The 22,216-nt window shown below is 36.9% G+C and overlaps 1 protein-coding gene across 2 annotated transcripts in view; it reads left to right on the top strand.

Moving 5' to 3' along the window:
* BACH1 (BTB and CNC homology 1, basic leucine zipper transcription factor 1) overlaps positions 1-21,908 on the top strand; it is a 167,888-nt gene extending 145,980 nt beyond the window's left edge. For both annotated transcript variants that reach the window (XM_011999787.1, XM_011999788.1), the window contains 3 exons: positions 956-2,290; positions 5,358-5,564; positions 18,162-21,908. In XM_011999787.1, the coding sequence (XP_011855177.1) occupies positions 956-2,290; positions 5,358-5,564; positions 18,162-18,596 (1,977 nt within the window). In that variant the 3' untranslated portion in view covers positions 18,597-21,908. The remainder of the gene's footprint in view (positions 1-955; positions 2,291-5,357; positions 5,565-18,161) is intronic.
* Positions 21,909-22,216: the final 308 nt, after the last annotated feature.

Here is a 22,216-nt window from a genome sequence, read left to right as displayed (position 1 = left end):
GTTTATTTCAAATTGTCTGTACCATTTTACATTCCCACTAGCAATATGTGAGTGATTTAGTTTCTCTGCATTCTCATTAGCATTTGTTGGTATCATTGCTTTTTATTTGAGCCTTTAAAAAGCCTAAACATGGTTTAGCATGTTTAGATTTTTAAGATCACAAATATTATCTTGACCACTCTTATAAGAACTCAGTGATTTCAAATTAATTTTGTACTTTTAACCCAGGATAGGACTTTCTGTGTACTTCAGCTGGTTCCATTTGCCTCTCATTTTAAGAGGCAGGTTTAATGTAAATGTGCAAGTTTCTACTTAAAAGTTTTGTTACTTTGAGTCCATGAATTTTTGCTGAAACAGTACTGAGGCATGATTTCTATAACTTCTCCTAGATCACTTTAAAAAATCTGTATCTTTAAAACTTTTACTGTTAGGACAGTAAAGTTAATAGTTACCAGTTAGTATGCATTTACCATGGATCAGGACTTTGTAACTTCTTTACAGGTACTGTTTTATATCCTTAAAAGTTCTGGTTTTGCAGCTGGTAGCAGTTGGAGTTGTTTGGAATACAGTGGCCATGTGGAGCTGAGCTAGCAGTAGGCTCACTATGTATGTGTGGCAGGTCGTGTTCATCCTGCTCTAATTCATAGATGATTTTTTTTTTCCACTGTCATGGGAAACTTGTAATGTCTTAATGTCTTTAACTTATGTGAGTAAACCATAATTCATGTGCAATTAAGAGTGGACTCTATAAAATAGTGTGTGGTCCCTGTGAAAAGCATGCTTTTCCAGGATCCTTTCCTTTTCCATTTCTTAGAAGAATATTTTTTCTTTAAATTAAAGTACATATTTTATAATTATCACAAATAAGTTACACATCTATTTCTCTTCCACTTATCTCATTTTTATGTACTAGACAGCTTTCAAATGATGTGTTTTTTATTTTGTGTATCAACAGGTGACAGTTAAAGGATTTGAACCTTTAATTCAGTTTGCCTACACTGCTAAACTGATTTTAAGTAAAGAGAATGTGGATGAAGTGTGCAAATGTGTGGAGTTTTTAAGTGTACACAATATTGAGGAATCCTGCTTTCAGTTTCTGAAATTTAAGTTTTTGGACTCCACTGCAGACCAGCAAGAATGCCCAAGAAAAAAATGCTCTTCATCACACTGTCAGAAAACAGATCTTAAACTTTCACTTTTGGACCAGAGGGATCTAGAAACAGATGAAGTGGAGGAATTTGTGGAAAATAAAAATGTTCAGACTCCTCAATGTAAACTCCGCAGGTATCAAGGAAATGCAAAAGCCTCGCCTCCTCTACAAGACAGTGCCAGTCAGACATATGAGTCCATGTGCTTAGAGAAGGATGCTGCTCTGGCCTTGCCTTCTTTATGCCCCAAATACAGAAAATTCCAAAAAGCATTTGGAACTGACAGAGTCCGTACTGGGGAATCTAGTGTCAAAGACATTCACGCTTCTGTTCAGCCAAATGAAACGTCGGAAAATGAATGCCTGGGAGGAGTCCCGGAGTGTAGAGATTTGCAGGTGATGTTAAAATGTGACGAAAGTAAATTAGCAATGGAACCCGAAGAAATGAAGAAAGAGCCTGCTTCTCAGTGTCCAACTGAAAAATCAGAAGTGACTCCTTTCCCCCACAATTCTTCCATAGACCCTCATGGACTTTATTCTCTGTCTCTTTTACACACATATGACCAATATGGTGACTTGAATTTTGCTGGTATGCAAAACACAACAGTGTTAACAGAAAAACCTTTGTCAGGTACAGATGTTCAAGAAAAAACATTTGGCGAAAGTCAGGATTTACCTTTGAAATCCGACTTGGGCCCCAGGGAAGATAGTAGTGTTGCATCTAGTGATAGGAGTAGTGTGGAGCGCGAAGTGGCAGAACACCTAGCCAAAGGCTTCTGGAGTGACATTTGCAGCACCGACTCTCCTTGCCAAATGCAGTTATCACCTGCTGTGGCCAAAGATGGCTCAGAACAGATCTCACAGAAACGGTCTGAGTGTCCCTGGTTAGGTATCAGGATTAGCGAGAGCCCAGAACCAGGTCAAAGGACTTTTACAACGTTAAGTTCTGTCAACTGCCCTTTTATAAGTACTCTGAGTACTGAAGGCTGTTCAAGCAATTTGGAAATTGGAAACGATGATTATGTTTCAGAACCCCAGCAAGAACCTTGCCCATATGCTTGTGTCATTAGCTTGGGAGACGACTCGGAGACGGACACTGAAGGAGACAGTGAATCCTGTTCAGCCAGGGAACAAGAATGTGAGGTGAGCAGGAGTATGTTCTTAATTCATTGTTTTAATAACTATTAATTGGGATTTACTCTGGATCAGCTCCCTTTGCATCGTTAGGGATATGATCAGGTTCAGGGAGTGGGGAGGAAACTCATATAAAGTTAATTTTAAGACTGTGTGATGGGGCTGGGCGCAGTGGCTCACAGCTGTAATTCCAGCACTTTGGGAAGCCAAGGAGAGGGTGAATCACCTGAAATCAGAAGTTCGAGACCAGCCTGGCCAACATGGCGAAATCCCATCTCTACAAAAATTAGCTGGGCGTGGCGACGGGTGCCTGTGCCTGTAATCCCAGCTACTCGGGAGGCTGAGGCAGGAGAAGCACTTGAATGTGGGAGGCAGAGGTTGCAGGGAGCCAGGTTTGTGCCATTGCACTCCAGCCTAGGAGACAGAGCAAGACTCTGTCTCAAAAACAATTTTAAAAAGACTGTGATAAATACTAAAAGAGATGGATGAAGTTTGAAGAACTTCTGTGTTCGTTTATTTCCAGTAGATGTATTAACCATAAAGTAGGTTCACACATTGGCTGTGTTCACATGTCGGCCATTTAATTGTTTAAATCAAATGCCATGCCACAAGACGGAAAAGAATAATGATTCTATGCTCATTACATGATAACTCCCGGAAAAATGCAGCATATATTCAATCTTGCTCATTGCCAACAAGAACCTCTAGACCTGGGACATGTCCCTGAGCAATGGTTTAACAGTGATTAGTTGTAGGAATGTGGCTTCTAGTGGAGTAAAGTTTATTGGATCTAGTTTTTCATGGCCATTGATTTTTAAATTTTCCTTTGGCCATTTCAGCTATTGATGAGTGTCTTAATTTAGCATGAATTACATGTAGCTGGTATGATCAAAACAAGCTTGATTTGTGTATTCTGTACATAAAAGTTTGTATTTGTTAGCTCCCTTCAGTAAAATATTACTTATAAGTCCGATAATGATAAGGGCCTGTTCCTTCCAAAAATATATTATTTAAAATGTTTTTTCTTTTTTTTTGTTTTTATGTTTTATATGATTTTGTTTGCCTTTCAATAGTTGACTTTTCTCTTTATAATCGCAATTTACATTCTTTTTAAAAATTATTTTTCTATTTTATCCATTGCATTTTTTTCCCCTTTCTTGGGCTTTATTTTTTTTTATTGTGATAAGAATACTTACCACAGAATCTACCCTTATAATAAATTTTTAAGTGCATGATGCAGTATTGTTAAGTATAAGCATGGTATTCTACAGCAGATCTCTGTAACTTATTCTTTTGTAGCTGAAATTTAACCCATCCAATTGCAATTCCCCCTTTTTTCCCTCTTCCCAGACCCTGGCAACCACCATTCTACTCTCTGTTTCTATGAGTTTGACTGTTCTGTCTACTTTGTATAAGTGAAATCATGTTGGATTTACTCTCCTCTGTGTCTGGCTTATTTCACTTAGCATGTTGCCTTCCAGATTCTCCATATTTTAGCAAATGGCAGGATTTCCTTCTTTTTATCAGGCTGAATGGTATTCCTTTATGTATGTACACCACATTTTCTTTATCCATTCATCCATCCATGGACATTTAGGTTGTTTCCATATCGTGGCTATTGTGAATAATGTGGTAATGAATATAGATGGGAGTGCAAACTGGGCACAGTGGCTCATGACTGTAATCCCAGCACCTTGGGAGGGTGAGGTGGGTGGATTGCCTGAGTCCAGGAGTTTCAGATCAGCTCGGGCAACATGGTGAAACCCTGTCTCTACAAAAAATACAAAAATCAGCCAGTCATGGTGGCATGTGCCTGTAGCCCCAGCTACTTAGGAAGCTGAGGTGAGAGGATCGCTTGAGCCCAGGAGGTTGAGGCTGCAGTGAGCCGTGATTGCACCACTGTACTCCTGCATGACAGAGATCCTGTCTCCAAAAAAAAGAATATGTGTAGATGAGTGCAGATAGCCCTTTCAGATGCTGATTGCAATTCTTTTGGATAAATACCCGGGAGTAAGATTGCTGGGACATACAGTGCTATGATTTTTAATGGTTTGAGGAACCTCCATACCATTTTCCATGGCAGCTGCACTATTCTCCCACAGGTGTACAATGATTCCAATTTCTCCACATCCCATTCTTTGGCATTTTCTTTGGTTTCGTAGCTGTTAGATGACATGGCTTTTGAAAGAGGCTTTAAAAAAAAAAAAAATCTTGGCTTTGGAAGGAGATGGATTGGTGATTAAGAAGTAGTATGTATGTTTGGGTTATATATAGACTTTTATGACGTTATAAATGTAGCATTTGGAATTACTACAAAAAGAATATTAAAAATAAAACATTTAAAAATTTTTTAAACATTTTATGTAACAAATATCTATAAGCTTAAAAGGTAAGCTAAGTAGATTGCCAGACTGACCAGTGTTTCATTTACATTTTTGATAATATAATTAAACCCACACAATTTTGTTTTAGAAAAGATTTTCTTTTTCCAAATTTAAGTATGTTGAAATGACTTCAACATAGTCATAAAACTTTTCTAACTTTTTTTGTATCGGCAAGAGACATGTATGTTTTAGAGTGATTTATGTGAGGCTATCATTTTCTTGATAGAAAAATAAATTTTCTGAAATGCTGTAGAAATTAGTAGCATAATTATACTAACGTAAAACCAATGCTGCATAGTCATTTCATTCAAAAAATAAAATAGATTTTATTTTTGGGTTGAGTAAAAAGTGTGTATTAACATGCAAAAATAAAGTAAAAGTAAAAATAATGTTTATTTAGTAAAATAAAATTGTGTTTACGTTTTACATATGTCAGTATTTGTGTTAATATGTTTGATTTGCTGAAAAAAAAATCTGCTTAATGTATTTGTCTTTTGAAATAGACCATAAATACAAATTAGATTATCAGTGTTTATTATAATTGATTATATAGAAATTGGGAATAGAGGCCTATGTTTTCTTTAATGTAAAGTAAGTTCTCTGAAAAACCTAGATGTATACCTTCATCTTCCTAGGTTTGAGTATAATTATAAAGTACAGCAATAATTAGTAATATTTATTTCGTATTCTAGGTAAAGCTGCCATTCAATGCACAACGGATAATTTCACTCTCTCGAAATGATTTTCAGTCCTTGTTGAAAATGCACAAGCTTACTCCAGAACAGCTGGATTGTATCCATGATATTCGAAGAAGAAGTAAAAACAGAATTGCTGCACAGCGCTGTCGCAAGAGAAAACTTGACTGTATACAGAATCTTGAATCAGAAATTGAGAAGCTGGTAAGTGTACAAGTTTCTTATTACTATTTAAATTCTGCCACTTTCTTTTTTGTCAAGGAAATAGTTTTTAAATTTCTGGGTCAAATATAATGCTCATTAACATATTTTAATATGTATCAATTACCGTTTTATCATTTTTACCATGATATGCTACGATATGTGAGTGTTTTTTTTTTTTTTTTAAAAAAAAGGTTTTCAAATTAAAAATTACTTTATTGTCTACCTAATCATTAGTGGTTGTGAATAAAGAAATTATAAAGCACTGTAATTTCTCTGTTTTGTGTCTATAGGAGCTAATATTCCAGATGTTAATTTAAATGAACTGTGGACCTGAATAACTTGTTTTAGTTGATACCAAAACCAGACCAACCAGGATCTTTCATCTAAGGGAAAAATTCTGATAAGATATGGTGATATGAATTGAAAATATTAATATCTAATGAGATCCTAAGTGAGAACAGTGCTTGCTTTTGAATCTTCCTTTCTTTTTCTTTTTCTTTTTTGAAATGGAGTCACTCTGTCACCCAGGCTGGAGTGCAGTGGTGCGATCTTGGCTCACTGCAAGCTTTGCCTCCTGGGTTCATGCCATTCTCCTGCCTCAGCCTCCCGAGTAGCTGGGACTACAGGCGCCCGCCACTGTGCCCGGCTAATTTTTTTAATTTTTTATATTTTTTTTATTTTTAGTAGAGATGGAGTTTCACCGTGTGAGCCAGGATGGTCTTGATCTCCTGACCTCGTGATCTGCCCGCCTTGGCCTCGCAAAGGGATTACAGGCGTGAGCCACCATGCCCGGCCTGAATCTTATTTTCTATTCTAGCGTCAAGACACAAATTAACTGAAAAATTGATTAGTTTACTCCTCTGTTTCATTTTTATGTTGGTGGAAGGAAGCATTGTATGAAAGAGGACAACTGTGATAGTACAGGCCAGCTAAAGCTAAGATACGGTTAAAGATAGCAAGGAAACAGCCTAGAAGTAGTAAAAGCATTGCTTGAATATTCAATTTTGTGTCTTTGTTAACTGGTGAAAGTTTAAAGTTGGGATTGTGGCAAGTTTTCAAGCATGAACGTTCTAGCTATGAATGGCAATTAAACAGCAACAATTTAGGGAAAAAAAATTGTGCCTCCAAGAGAAGTTGAAAAATAAAAATTTATTATTTATATATTGTACATATACTTTATGTAAAAAGATAAAAAATCATAACTATATTAAAGAGATGAAGCACAACTAAATAAAAAATAAAGGAGGAACCAGATGTTTTACAAATAGAGGCATGAGAGATGTTTAAAACAGACAAACAACTGATACGATATTGCTGAATAGTTAAAATTGTTAAAACCAAGGAGGAAAAGTTTTGAATTCTATAGTACTTAGTACTTTTGGAGTGTGTATCAGTAATACCTTTAATAAACATTGGTGTTCTTTCTTACTCAGTTTTGAATTAAACCCTTACCTGCCTTTAGACGGAGTATAGCATTTTGAGCTTCAGTTATTCTGTGCTGCAATACAGGGATGCTGTTTACACTGTTAGGTTATGTGAAGCCAGTGGAATGAAATCTACATAAAATTGTACTACTGGAGTTCTTAGTTCTGCTTCTTGCTCGTTCCCGTTTGCCAGTTATAATTTATAGTAGTTCGTAGAGTTTATCCAGTTTTCTTACTCCTCTAAAAATAAAAATAAAAGCGAAACAAGACTGTTCTAGTTTATTTCGTAACTTTATTTTATAAATGGATACTAAGCAAATATGTTTGAGAGTAGCTATCATCCTTTAGAACAACTCTGTTTCTTGGCTCACAGGTGTTATTTTTTTGATACAAATCAGACATTGGTTTGCTAGATTATTGATATTTTTACTAAATTTCAGATAGCTAGGATGAAGAAGCCTTGCTGTCTTTGGACTTTCTGCTCCCTCTGCCTTTCCTTCTTAGGAGAGAGGTGGCAGATACAGTGGTTAAAATTGTGGGCTCTGAATCAGATGCTTAGTAACTTTGGGCAGGTTAATTTCTCTGTGACTTGTTTTTTTTTCATCTAAAAAATAGGATAATACTAGTTCCTGCTTTATAGATTAGGTGCTTATTTTGGGGAGTTAATTGAGTTAATACTAATCTGAAGAACTTAGAACAATTCCTGGCACATAGTAACTACTCAATAAACATTACGTAGTATTATTGATTTTCCGTTTTCTCCTTTTTTAAAAATTTTTTTTATTTGGTTTATCTATTTATTTATTTTTTGAGATGGAGTCTTGCTCTGTTGCCCAGGCTGGAGTACAGTGGCATGATCTCGGCTCACTGCAACCTCCGCCTCCCGGGTTCAAGCAATTCGCCTGCCTCAGCCTCCTGAGTAGCTGGGATTACAGGCGCCCGCCACCATGCCCAGCTAATTTTTTGTATTTTTAGTAGAGACGGGGTTTCACCATGTTAGCCAGGATGGCCTCGATCTCCTGACCTCGTGATCCTTCCGCTTCAGCCTTCCAGAGTGCTGGGATTACAGACGTAAGCCACCGCGCCTGGGCTCTATTTTCCCTTTCTTAATTGACCTTCCTAATGTCTCTGCCTAAACTGTAAACTCTGTGTTTGGTGTATTGCTTTTGTCATCATAGTAAGGTTTCTTTCATATGGCCAGTGAATAACTACTGGTTAATTTTCAATACAAAGTAACATTTGTTTCTCAGCAGTTTTTATGAAATCCAAAATCAGAGTGGTCAGTATCCTGTTTAACTGTTATATTAATTTGGACTCTTTGGCTTCAAGAAACAGACTCTTGAGTGAAGAATGAATGAATGAATGAATGAATGAATGAATGAATGAATGAGTGAGTGAGTTTGTTGTAGGGAGATAGGTACCTCTCATTTAGAAGCCAGAGAATGAAGCCAGGCCTCATAAATAACAGGGAACAAAAGTGGGAGACTCCTGGGAACCCAGGGACTTCTCTCTGCACCTTCTTCGCTCTATACCCGAGAGTGGCTTTTTGTGCCACTAAGTGCACATGGGAAGGGTGACTGTGGCACAGTGCCTGAATAATTTCACTGTCCAGGGACTAATCCAGTCAGAGACTACTGTTTTAGTCAGTTCTGAATTCCCAAGGAGAGCATCTTACTGGCCTAATTCACTTAGGTATCCTCCTCTGTGGCTAGAGAGCAAGAACGAAATAGAAGAGTCAAGACCTTCCTTTCTGGGCAGGCACAGCAGACATCTGATAGTGTCTCCTGCACCTAGAAAGGCGCCAGTCTGACTTCCAAAATAACCACAGAGAAGTCATGTTGGAGTTTTTTTATCAGAGTGACTCGTTTGTGTTTCATCTTCCTTGAACTCCCTACTCAGTCCTCCACACTACTCTCAGTTCTAGTGATTTCTATAGGCAAACTCCAGTTGCAGCGTGAGGGGTACATTACAAATTTCTGTCCTGCGTAGGTGTCTTTCTCAGGTAAACATAAACAGAAGATGTGCTGCTTATTAGCTAATAAGAATAAGAAAGCTGGCTCATCTAGAAGTAAAAGAATTTGACGTTTAAGATATTTATTATGGTAAGAAGTTTACTTAGACCCTGGTTGTTGGGTGATGTTATGGATCTTGTCTTTTGTAAACAGAAAACTAGGAGAGTTACAGTCAGAAGTTTATACTTAGTAGCATGGAGAGTTGAGAATACAGAGGACGGAATGTGAACAGGTATTTGTGTATATTTTAATCTCATTGAGATGTTACTTTTTGAAAGTAACATGGCCAGTAGACAAGCAGTATTCTTCGTCTTTGTAGTCTAAACATTATAACAAACCTATTTAAGGGAAATTGCTTGTTTAATAATTAAACAGCCATTTGCACATAGTGAATGACTGGTTGGCTTTAACATATAAATAGATTCACAGTATTTATTGCCCTGGTCTGAAAATATTCAGGCAGAGGGCCCTATATTCTAGTCAGTTTGGTCTTTGGCTATTGGCTGTTTGCTTTCCTAGAGAGAAACCTTGGAACTTTTTGCAGTTTGTCCTGAGGGTAGTAGCATAATAGACTCTGGATGGATCAGCATGTGATAAAAGGGGTTTGATTACAATAGAATAATTACTCTAAAATGTTTGCAAAGTGGGTTAGTATTATAATCATGTATAAAGGAATAAAGGACACTTTTATAGTCTCTGTTGGGACAAAGGGAGATGTGAGTTAGCATTCATTAAGTAATGTATTTCTCAACAAGAAGTTCTATCAGAGTCTAATAGAACCTTTGAAGAGAAAGTGCGTATTTATTTGGTGGAAATTGATGGTATTGACTTTAGGATTTATTTTGAATTTTATAGTATGTTAGAGGTTAAGCACTAAATTTAGCATTGCTTTTACTGTAAGGACTGAATGTACATAATGCATAAGCCAGTAACATGACTTTGTTTTTCTTTTTTTTTGAGGCGGAGTCTCGCTCTTTTGCCCAGGCTGGAGTGCAGTGGCGCCATCTCAGCTCACTGTAAGCTCCGCCTCCTGAGTTCCCGCCATTCTCCTGCCTCAGCCTCCCCAGTAGCTGGTACTACAGGCGCCGGCCACCATGACTGGCCAATTTTTTGTATTTTTAGTTGAGACGGGGTTTCGCCATGTTAGCCAGGGTGGTCTCAATCTCCTGACCTCATGATCCACCTGCCTCAGCCTCCTAAAGTGCTGGGATTACAGGCGTGAGCCACCGCGCCCGGCCGACTTTTAAAACTAGTAATTACAGTCTTTGGATTCAACTTCTGTTCATGTGTTTGGCTTATGAAGCTCTTGTCTGTGTAGCTTTCTTTACAAGGTTCGAGTTTATTCTTCTGGAAGATTAGTTCAGAAGTTAGAAAATACACATATCTCTGATAACCATTTTAACCTCAGAGGTAACCCTGAAATGAAGGGAGCCTTGCTTTTTGCGGGAAAATATTTACCAAAATGTATTTCTTTTAGAAAGTATCAAATATTGTTTTTGATACCAACTTATAAGTGATCAGCGATCAGAATATTCACAAACGCTCAGGGTTGAGGTGTTCAGACACCATTTTATTTCATTACCTTTGTCCGTTATGATGGCACAGAAGTAAAACGACCTCATCTGTTGTTAGTGATTTGCATTTTGTGGTGAAGATTATATTTTATTAAAAATAAACCTGTTCACAACTAGTCCCAATTTACTGGCTGTTCTACCAAAGTGCACCCCAGTGACCCTTCCGGAACCTGCCCTCTGTCATTCCGTGTTGTCCTTGAGCAGTGTTTCTTGAAATGTGGTGTGTATCCCATTGGCATCATAGTTATCTTGGGTGCCCCTTAAAGGTGGACATTTCTTAGTCTATCCCAGAGCTGTCGTCAAGGCCCTGGACCATGCATTTTACACAAGTCCGAGATAAATTTTATGTACATTTTAAATTCTGAGAACTCACTGCACAATAGCACTGAGGTCAGAGGGAGGCTCTGGAGACAAACGACTGGAAAGCTTGCCTGGCCACTGGGTAACTTTGTGGCCTGGGGCAATTGCTTAACCTCCAGTACCCACATTCCCCCATTACTAACATGAGATAAGAGTAATAGCCACCGCGGGGTTGATGCAAGGATCTGATGCGATCAGGGATGGAAAGCTGTTTGTACTGTCCAGCATGTGTTCAGGGCTCAATATGTATTAGTTGTACTTTAAATAAAAGTGGTTCTCTATTCTTTCTATAAGTGTTTGCTGGTCACCCTACATGTTAAATGTTGTGCTTGGTACCAGGACATCAGAAATGAGTAAGACATAATCCTCGCTTACTTACAGTCTCATGGGGAGCCAAGTTCAAGTGTGTTCATTTTTTCTTGAGCTTCATGTCAGCACCCATTCTAAAAATTTCAAGCTTTCAGAAAAGTTAAATGAATGGTACAATAACTGTATACTCTCCATGTAGATTCTTTGATTTTTGACATTTTGCCACATTTTCTTTATTTCTCTATCTTGGTCTTTCTGCCTCTGTCTCTCCACCTCAGATCATCTGTCTGTACCTGTTGGCTTGTCAGTCTTCGAATCTCTGTCTCCATCTGTCAGTCTTGGTCTTTGTTTAACCCCACTTGGTTGATCTTGGTCTCTCACCCCTTGGTGTCACTGTCATTCCTGTCCTGCTGTCTTGCTGGCTGTCATTCCTCTCTCTGGCTCTCTTCCTCTCCTTTTATTTTCTGAATTGTTTGAAAGCTACCATATTATGACACTTCATCCTTAAATGTTTAAACATGCATCTTCTAAAAAGAGGCATTCTTAGATATGACTATTATCTTTATTATGCCTGAGAATATTAACACATCCTGAATATTATATCTAGTTTTTATTCAAGTTACTCTGATTTTTCCATCTTTCATAGATGCTTTTTTTTTTCAAACGAGGATACAGTCATCATATAATGCATTTGATTAAACCTGTTTAGTCTTTTAATCTAAAGTGCTCTCATTGTTTTAATGACAATAACTTTTTGAAGTATCCAGGCCAGATTTCTCATAAATGTCTTACTTTAAGTATTTGTCTGATTGCTTCCCCGTGGCTTTAAGTCATTTCTCCATCCCTTTATTTCCTGTAAACTGGAAATGTTTGAGTTGAGGAGACTGAGTTTAAACATTCACTGGTGTTGTCCTTTATACTGTGTCACCTAGGGAGGCAGGAGGTCCAGTGTCAGTGTTGTCCCATGTAGGTGGGTGGAAGTACCAGATTGCTCCATTTTCAAAGTAGTGTTTTTTCACCCTGTGTTGCTTAGTTGTCTGTGATGTGTTACTTGGGCACTTTATAATTATCCTATTCCCCAGTACTCCTGCATCTTTTAGAATACGTTGATGACCTTTACTGTGATTACCATGATTACGAAATCATGATTTTTCTAATTCTTTTATTCTATTTGCATTAGTCAGTATTCCTCATTAAAAAGGATTGTTCTTCCTTTCTCTCTCTTTTTTATTTTTTTATTTTTTTTGGAACAGAGTCTCACTCTATTGTCCAGGCTGGAGTGTGGAGTGCGGTGGCATGATCTCAGCTCACTGCAACCTGTACCTCCCAGGTTCATGTGATTCTCCTGCCTCAGCCTCCCGAGTAGCTAGGACTACAGGTGCCCACCACCACACCTAGCTAATTTTTATATTTTTATTAGTGATGGGTTTTCACCGTGTTGACCATCCTGGTCTTGAACTCCTGACCTCAAGGGATCTGCCTGCCTCAGCTTCCTAAGGTGGTGGGATTACGGACATGAGCCACCATGCCTGGCCTTTTCTTCTTTTCTCTTTTCCTTCCCTCCCACTGTTTGGAATCACTGTGGACTCATGGATTAATTTTTTCTGATTCAACTTGTTAGAATAAGTAATAGTCATTATTCTTTTTGATGTTGACATTTTTCAGATTTGGCCAGGAAGAGCTCATTCAAGCCAGCTCCTGTCCTGCTGCCATAATCTCACTGTTTAACCTCTGTTGTTTCAAGATTTGGAATCACCCATTTCTTTAAAACTCCTGTTTTTTTTTTTTAGCAGATATGTTGGACTTTGGAAAGCCTACCTGCTAAAGGAGTATTATTCCTTCTAGGCCTTTTCCGTGGACAGAGCTAGGAAATATATGCGTCTGTGTATAAAATAAAGAGTTCATTATATCATGAGTTCATATATATGAGCTTCAGTAAATGAAAGTAAAAAGTACATTAGAAATCCTGAGTTTATGTAGTATTTCCAGTCCAAATTTAACAGTATAGAGTTTTTGTCTTCACTTCTTTTATATGTTTATGTTTAATCTCTCATCACTTACAGGGAAAATTTTGGCTCCGTATTGTTTCCTTTATTCTATAATATACAGTAAGTTTTCACTTAACATGAAATGATGGATAATAAAACCAGTTTTTTTCCTCATCAACTTTATAATGAAAGGATGTTGAACAAAGAACACTTGGACTCAGGGTGGGGAACATCACACACTGGGGCCTGTCGTGGGGTGAGGTACACATCTAGATGTGTATAAGAGACAGGTGGAATACTATACAGCCATAAAAAAGAATGAGTTCATGTCCTTTGTAGGGACATGGATGAAGCTGGAAACCATCATTCTGAGCAAACTATCACAAGGACAGAAAACCAAACACATGTTCTCTCTCATAGGTGGGAACTGAACAATGAGAACACTTGGACTCAGGGTGGGGAACATCACACACTGGGGCCTATTGTGGGGTGTGGGGAGGGGTGAGGGATAGCATTAAGAAATATACCTAATATAAATGATGAGTTAATGGGTGCAGCACACCAACATGGCACATGTATACATATGTAACAAACTTGCACCTTGTGCACATGTACCCTAGAACTTAAAGTATAATAAAAAATAAAGGCTGTTGAACAAAATGTTTGAGGACCTGCTGTAGGTTGTTTCTCTTAAAGTCAGTTTCCAAGAACCTGTCAATGATTTTAAGTGTAGGCACACTGTATAAAAAGTAAAAAAAATTACAATCAGTATTACTGTTAACAGTAAACAGATTGAGCAGAATTTGAAATTTGCCTTTTTTTGTGCTTACATGTTTCCCAGTGTGAAGCTTTAAAGTTATTTGAAATATTTGTGTTACCAATTTGATATACAATTAATTTTTTTTCTATTTATATTACTGGGATTTCCTCTACATTTTTCGAGACAGGGTTTCACTCTGTCACCCAGGCTGGAGTGCAGTGGCACAATTAATGACTCACTGCAGCCTTGACTTCTGGGATCAAGTGATCATCTCACGTCAGCCTTCTTAGTGGCCAGGACTACAGGTGCGCACCATCATGCCGGGTAATTGTTTTGTTTTTTTGTCAAGATGAAGTTTCACTGTGTTGCTCAAAACTCCTGGGCTCAAGCGATCCTCCTGCCTTGGCCTCCCGAAGTGCTGAGATTTTAGGCATGAGCCACCATGCCTGGCCTACATTTTTTATTTGTTTTTGAATGTAAAACGTTTATATGGCTCAAAAGTTAAAACTATGTTTTAAAAAATATATGTTCCAAATCTTGATCTCATCTTCTCCTTATATCCTATTCATAGCTGCTTCCTGCAGGTAACCACTTTCATTAGTTTCTGGATTTTTTTCCCCCTGTATTTCTTTTCTAAAAGCATATTAACATTTTATGTCCACTTTTATTATCCATCCTGCTGCATAGAAGTATTTTATATGCATTGTTCTGTACTTTACTATTTAAACTTAACAATTTTGATTTCTAGGAAATATTTTCTCATTCGTTTTCCAGCTCCATAGTACTCAGTTGTGGCTGTAATACAATTCAAACCAGTCTTCTGTGGGTGGACATTTGGGATCCTGCAGTGAATAACTGTATACTGTTGTTTGATGTTTAAGGAGCTGTGTCTCTAGGACACATTCTTAGAAATGGGATTGTTCTATCAAGGGTAAATACATACATAATTTTATTAGATATTAACAGATTCTCCTCCATAGGAACTGTAATATTTGGCCTTCCATCAGCAGTATATGTATGTCTGTCTGTCCACACCCTCAGTCAAGATTTGTTGTCAGCTTTTGGGTTTTTTTCCAGTCTGATAGTGAGATACCATGATATCTCGTGGTAGCTTTTATTTTTATCTTATGAGTGAAAATGAGCATTTTTGCTTATATTTGTCAGTGCCATTTGTAGATTTCTCTGAACTGTCTGTTCAGAGGTTTTACTAAGGAACTATTAGTGACCATTTTCTAACAGTGAGTACTCTTTACCCTATCATAAAATTGTCACTCATTCTTTTGGTGCCAAATTCTTCTATTCCATATCTTTATTGGGTGAGTTGTATTTATAATCTTTAAAAAATTATATTTGAATAAATATTGTCCACTAGCTATTCAAAATAAGGATTTAGAGATAAAGGTTTTTTTTTGTTTGTTTGTTTTTTTTTTTTTTTGAGACAGGGTCTTGCTCTGTCACCCAGGCTGAAGTGCAATGGTGCAATCTTGGCTCACCGCAACCTCCATCTCCCAGGTTCAAGTGATTCCTCTGCCTCAGCCTGCCCTTGTAGCTAGGATTACAGGTGTGTGCCACCACGCCAGCTATTTTTTTGTATTTTTATTAGAGACAGGGTTTCACGATGTTGGCCAGGCTGGTCTCGATCTCCTGACCTCACATGATCTGCCCACCTCAGCCTCACAGGCGTGAGCCACTGTGCCCAGCCTACTAAAGGTTTTTGGTTGATATAAAATCCAGAATGGCACCAGAATGCCAATTTTATTCCTTTTTAAAAAAAAGATCTGTAATTAAAGGTGCAGCACTTCAAACATGATTTATACAGTTGTTTTTATAGGAAAATGGAAATATATTGTAGGAATAGGTAGCAGGATGCCAATAGTGACTCCCACTCATGACTATAAGTAGTGACTTTCGGAGATATCTTAAATACTGATGTCATTAAGTGATTAACTTGAATTACTTGTATTTTACTTTTAGTTAAGCTGACTGCTATTATAGTAGAGATGTGTTTTAATCTTAGAATGAAACGGAAACATTAGCTAACTGCTTAGAAGCTTAGCTGTGTGGGAGTTAAAGTACAGGGGAACAGATGGGAACATTTAATTTATAGAAATAATTCTGATGGAGTTCTAGGGTTGTACCTATTTGTTGTAGTTGTGAAGAAGCAAGCCATCTTGTGTACTTAAAGAATGATGTCATCCCTAATATAGTGGGGTGGGAGGAGTGAGAGTATTTAAAGATCATGTGGATATTAAGATACAGAAGTCATAAAATATTTGTAATCATAGTATCTGTAGGTTAAGTAGTGGTTCTAATTTCTGGGAGGAAGCTCAAGTAATCCTTATTTTGTTTAACTATATTTAATTTAAAAGACCAACCAGCAGTTGAAATTTTTCTATTGCTGTTTAGAATAGATTCATCCCAACTTTGGTAGAGGAATCCGTGGCTGAATGTTGCTGTGACTGAAAAAAGATTATTTCTCACTTTCTACTGGAAGCTTTGTTTCCATCCTCCTTTGGATTGGCTTCCAGGAGACCATAAAAAGACATGGGTGTTGATTGCGTTTAATGGTTCCTTCTGTGAACAAGCAGTAGGTGCCATTCTTGCCCTTTCGGTATCTGCAGACTCATTTTATCAGAAGAGTGCAACTGATAAACTTTGCATAAGAGAAAATGTACCGGCCGAACATTGATTTTGGTTACGTATACTTAACACACTCTTTCTTGGCCTACATCTATTTAAAAAAGAAAAAAAAAAAAGAACTTGTATATAAAAATCTGAGCAGATTGGAGAATACTTTGCCATATAAAAATTTAGTATTTTGTATTTATTGTATATTTTCTCAAAATATTACATGGCTTTAAAATATTTTAGAACTAACAATAATTGGATTCATACATAATTTTGTAGTAATACTTTTGTATAAAACCATAACAGTACTTTTGTATAAAGCAAAATTCATTTTACTCTTTTAGTGACTTTTGTGTCATACAAGATTAAAGGATGGCACTTCTAGATTAGCACTATGAACTAACTTGTCTCAAGGTTAACTGGCAGCCTCAACTCTCCAGAACCCTCCAGTGAGCAGAAAGCAAGCAGAACAAGACTGACTTGTTGAGAGTTGTGATAATTTTCACAAGAAAAACCTTTGACTTTCTAGCAAGTGTTTGTTTACTCTTTTCTTATAAATACCTTGATTATTTGGTTTCCTGGCTCATAATAGATTAGAAGCAATAAAATGTTAGAACAAGAAGGATGAGATGGGATGATAATAGAAAAGACGTGCTATCAGCAGTGATAAGTGACATGGACAGCAAGGCAGGACCCAGAAAAACTTTTGAAAAATTCTGTGGTAGACTTTCTTATAGGGGTAATAAGATTATAATAATAACAAAAATAGTAATTAGCAAACACAAAATTTCCTCTCGAATTCTGCACACTCTAGTAACTCACCCAGCAGCTGTCTCTAGGCATGTTAAACTCAGTCCCATCCCTTCAGTGGGTTTGATGTGCTTAAGTCAGGAGAGGTGTTGTGTGGATTACATAGCTGAGATTGCATGTTGGAAAACATTTAGCACAATATCTGGCACAGAGTATCTGCTCAACAAATGCTGATCATTAGTTGAATCTTGCAATGCTTTGAGTCTCAGTAGTTAAGTTATGCTAACTGTACTTTCACTTTTTTCTTGTTGTATGTCATCCAAAATGTCATCCATACCTGTTATATACAGTCTGTAAATCCAGAAAGCTCCGAAAACCATATAAGTTTGTCACAGACTCTTTTGACCAAAAAACTGCCCCAAATTGACATTAGAATGCATAGTCTTTATCCTACTTTCTTCGTTATTTGCTATTTTATGTTTTACTTAGAAATGTAAAGATAGTTGATAGTGAAGTGCTGCCCCAGACCTGCTAGAGAAATTATGTGTGCACCCATATATACTATCTTTCTAAAACCTGAAAAATGCTTTATGCCAAAATACAACCGCCCCAAGAGTTTTGGATGGGACATTCTGGGCCTTTAATATTTAATGTGTAATTGAATGGAATTGAAAGGATAAACTCCATGCGATCTTATTTGATGAGAAGACACTGTATATTATTTGATCACCTTGGAAATGTTGATTGAGCTAATAAACACAAGCCATTGTGTTCTCTTTCCCCACTTCACAGCAAAATGAAAAGGAGAGCTTGTTGAAGGAAAGAGATCACATTTTGTCAACTCTGGGCGAGACAAAGCAGAACCTCACTGGACTTTGCCAGAAAGTTTGTAAAGAAGCAGCTCTGAGTCAAGAACAAATACAGATACTCGCCAAGTACTCAGCTTCAGATTGCCCACTTTCATTTTTAATTTCTGAAAAAGATAAAAGTACTCCTGATGGTGAACTGGCCTTATCATCAATTTTCAGTTTATCTGACGGGCCTCCAGCAGTGCTGCCTCCTTGTGCCAGAGGAAACAGTGAGTCCGGCTACACGCGGGGGCAGGAGTCCCAGCAGACATCCACAGCCACCTCTGAGCAAGCCGGGCCTGCGGAACAGTGTCGTCAGAGTGGTGGAATCTCAGACTTCTGTCAGCAGATGACTGATAAATGTACTACTGATGAGTAAACTTGCATTCACTTCCTTCAAACCATCTAATTTTCTACTGAAGTTTTGGCAGTGTCTTGAAAGCCTAATGTGACCATCTGTTGCTTAACAATGTTGTTTTTCCCTTTAGTAGTTTGCCATAAGGGAATTTCTCTTAAGTCAACCATGATTTCTCCTTGATTTCCGCAAGAGACAAAGAAACGATTTTGCCTCCTGGATATCAGAAAAATCCATGTGAAAATGTAGTAAACCTTTAAAACTCATGTTTTACAGAATAATAACTCTAGTAATAACTCTTCTTGCTATTCGGAACAAGTAGGAGAATGAAAACTGCAGCGTATCAGACAGCAATTTAACAGCTTGAAACGTCTACAGATAGTTCCTACTAAAAGAAGTGGCCTGCAGAAGTTTAATAATTTGACATTTTTGTAATATTTTAGATTGAAACAAAATTTCTGCCCAAGCAATGCTAATAGAGTTCTGTTCTCAGCTGAAACAGGGTGTCAGCTACTGGGAATATTTTTGTAGAGCTGCATTGTGAAAAATAGATGGTCTTACCTGAATCTTAGGGCTTTGCTCTTTGGCTCCTAAAATCAGGTTTTAAGCTACGTTGGGAAGATTTCATAAACAGGCAAGTGGTTGGCCTAAGATGGGGACTTCTTCTCTTCAGTATGGACTCTAGAAAGTCTGGCTGCATAAACAGATTAAGTGTCACTTTCCCTCTTTTTTTCCCCCCTCTTCAGTCTTTACCATATCTAGTCCCATCATGGACTTCCTGTTTCCTGGCGTTCTTGTCCCTTTGGAAGAAGAACTAGGACTCAATACAGTGGCATGAGTGATCATACTGGCAGCACTATCTCAGGCTCCCTAGAATCTGGAGAGCTTACCAACATGTAAAGCTGTCCACTATGCCACCATGGGTCACCAGTGCCGGAAAAGCAGACATCACGGGGAAAGAATATTGCTTACGTTTTACCAGGAGTGCAGTTCATTTTTTCATCCTGTTTTTGAAGTCATATGGTTCACTTGTAAAAAGCATTGGTACAGATAAAAATGTATTTGCAGCAACTCTGCAGGTTTGTGAAATAGGATGAAACTCAATCTTTTCCTATTGTGGGTTTGCATTTGAAAACCAGGTTTAATCCTTGCTCTCCTCCCCAAATTTGGTGTGGTATAAAGACACACAAATCATTTTAACTTGGGCATTTAAAGATCAGTCTTAGTGTTTGTTCAGTCCTGTTACAAAATAGATAATTGAGCACCTATCGCAAAACATTTTGCAGTGACTTTTAGTCATGTTGGAGTTAGATTTGTTTGAGAGTCAAATGAAAGCTATGGATCTTCTCAGCAATTAAAAAAAAATGCATATATTCACATTCACAGAAACGTTGGCAGAACCCAGTTTTAATGGTGCAGAGGAGTAGTTTATAGTGTTGATTTCACCGAAATCAGAGGACTGAAAGAGACACTTCTATGGACTGCATCCTGAGCCTAGTGCAGGGCTTGTCTAGCTAATGTGGGCAACCACCACCCACTGTGTATGAAATCTGAAGCAAGTTGGCCTTGTCTGTGAGAGTATATGGGGACCAGTCTTCATGTCTTGGAGTAATTTGTCAAATGTTACCCTTTTTGATCAGGATGTAGGGGGAGGATATTGCTAGTATATTTTCAGTAGTTTGTATGTTATCTCTATTATTGACTTATTTGTAAGAGAAAATTAGTTGGACTTGTTTATTTTCTAGTAGCTTTTATAAGTACACTCAAGAATTTGTCAGGGAGAATAATTCTAATAATGCATCCCATACTGCAAAAGAATTTGTGTGTGTGTGTGTGTGTGTGTATATGTGTGTGTGTATACATACATATATATCTCCCCATATAGGTTTTTCTTTGATACTTGTAATTTTAAATTTCAACTTCACAATATAAAATAATGTAAGAACTTGTGGTTTACAAAATGTAAAATCTTAAGCCAATGGAACCCTTGATTTCCTACCTCAGTGTACACTCAACTATTGGTCGTATCAGTTTGTGTATGTGCAAATGTCAAATAATCTTTTGCTTTAATTGCTACTGTACTTGCTTTGAAAGATTACTATTTTATGATAAAACATAGTTGTCTCCAGAGCTTAAATATAATTTGTAAAGCACTTGGTTTAAATTTCTCTCTACCTATGAACAGTTTAGCATTAAGGGTTTCTATTAATGACATATAATTATTGGCCAAGTGTAATTTCTTAAAATTTAGCATTACTTTAAATAGCCAGCATGTAATACAAGTAACTACACTACCTCATATCTACATGATTTTCAAGTTGTAATGCAGGTGGACAGATAAAAAAGATTTTATCTTTGTCTTTTGGCCATAAGTGGGGAAGTTTTCTGTATATTGCATAGCATTACACATTTATGCCTATTTTAACATTAACTTCTAAAGAAGTTTTTTCTAAGAAAATGTTTCAAGGCAATATTTTTTTTGAGGCTGCCGAAGACAAATGACAGGATTATGAGTATACAGTGTATGCCTTTTCCTTCATGCAGAAGTTTGAAATGTTTTCAGTTTGTATATTGCATATTCACATGATCATTGTTCACTATTTTATGAACCGGCCTTCTCAATGCGTGATGATTTTTTTTAAAAGCTGTTATGTTGAATTCAGTAAAATAACATTACCTTATTATTTTTTTTTTTCTTACTCATTCTGGAACTATAGCAAATAATTTGTTAAATTGTCATATTCAGAACAAATGTAGATACAGTCTTGGTTCTCCATCTGTAATTTTTTTTAACAGTTTGCTATAGCTTACTGCTTAACGAATTTTAAATAAGGAATTAAGTATGTTAGATGCAGTAGACGATACAGGTTGCATGTGGACACTCAGCCACATTAACAACTTGGGGAAAACAATGGCAACGTTACAGTCAATTCTCAGGTGAACTTTTTTCAGTTATAAAACATCTATTTTGAATTTGTAAATATTTTAAATGTTTTATTAAGGCATGTAATAAACTATTCTTTGAAACTTGTTGGGTAGAATGAAAACTTAAAGCCATAATGGTAAAAGGTGGCATACTGATTATAAAAGAAGCAGAAAAACATTGATTTTTTTTGTATCTTTCATAATATAATTTTCTAACAATGCAATAAAACCACTAAACTTCTATGTCCATATTTTACTGAGACCACGTTTCATTAAAAGCATACTTTCATAGTATTTAATTTACATTTTCTTCCTAATGTTCTTACCCAAATGTACCTGAACTATAAAATGTTAGATGTTGGTGATAAATTGACAGTTAAATAAAATTCTCTAAAATTGCTTCTAATTGAATAGAATTGTACGTCCTATTTTCATTTTTTCACCTCATGTGGATTTACTCAGTTTAGTCTTTTGATTGGTAATTAGTATATCTGAATTTGTAGGAGAGAATCTTTCCTTAGTTGATAATCATGCCTGGAAAAAAAAAATTCCAGCATTCAGGTGTTTTAGGAAGCACAGATTTTAGCTTTGCTTCTGATTTTACTTAATTCTAGTTTGGATAGAGAAGTATAGGGACTCTTAAGGAGTATTATCTCTATCAGTCATTAAGTTTTAAAAACTTATCTGCCGAGTCAGCTCTTTGTACTCTATTCAATTTC

This window comes from Mandrillus leucophaeus, unplaced genomic scaffold (genome assembly GCF_000951045.1).
Source record: "Mandrillus leucophaeus isolate KB7577 unplaced genomic scaffold, Mleu.le_1.0 Scaffold600, whole genome shotgun sequence".
Classification (NCBI taxonomy): domain Eukaryota; kingdom Metazoa; phylum Chordata; class Mammalia; order Primates; family Cercopithecidae; genus Mandrillus; species Mandrillus leucophaeus.
Note: the sequence above shows the minus strand (reverse complement) of the source record. Positions and strands in the feature narration are given on the sequence as shown.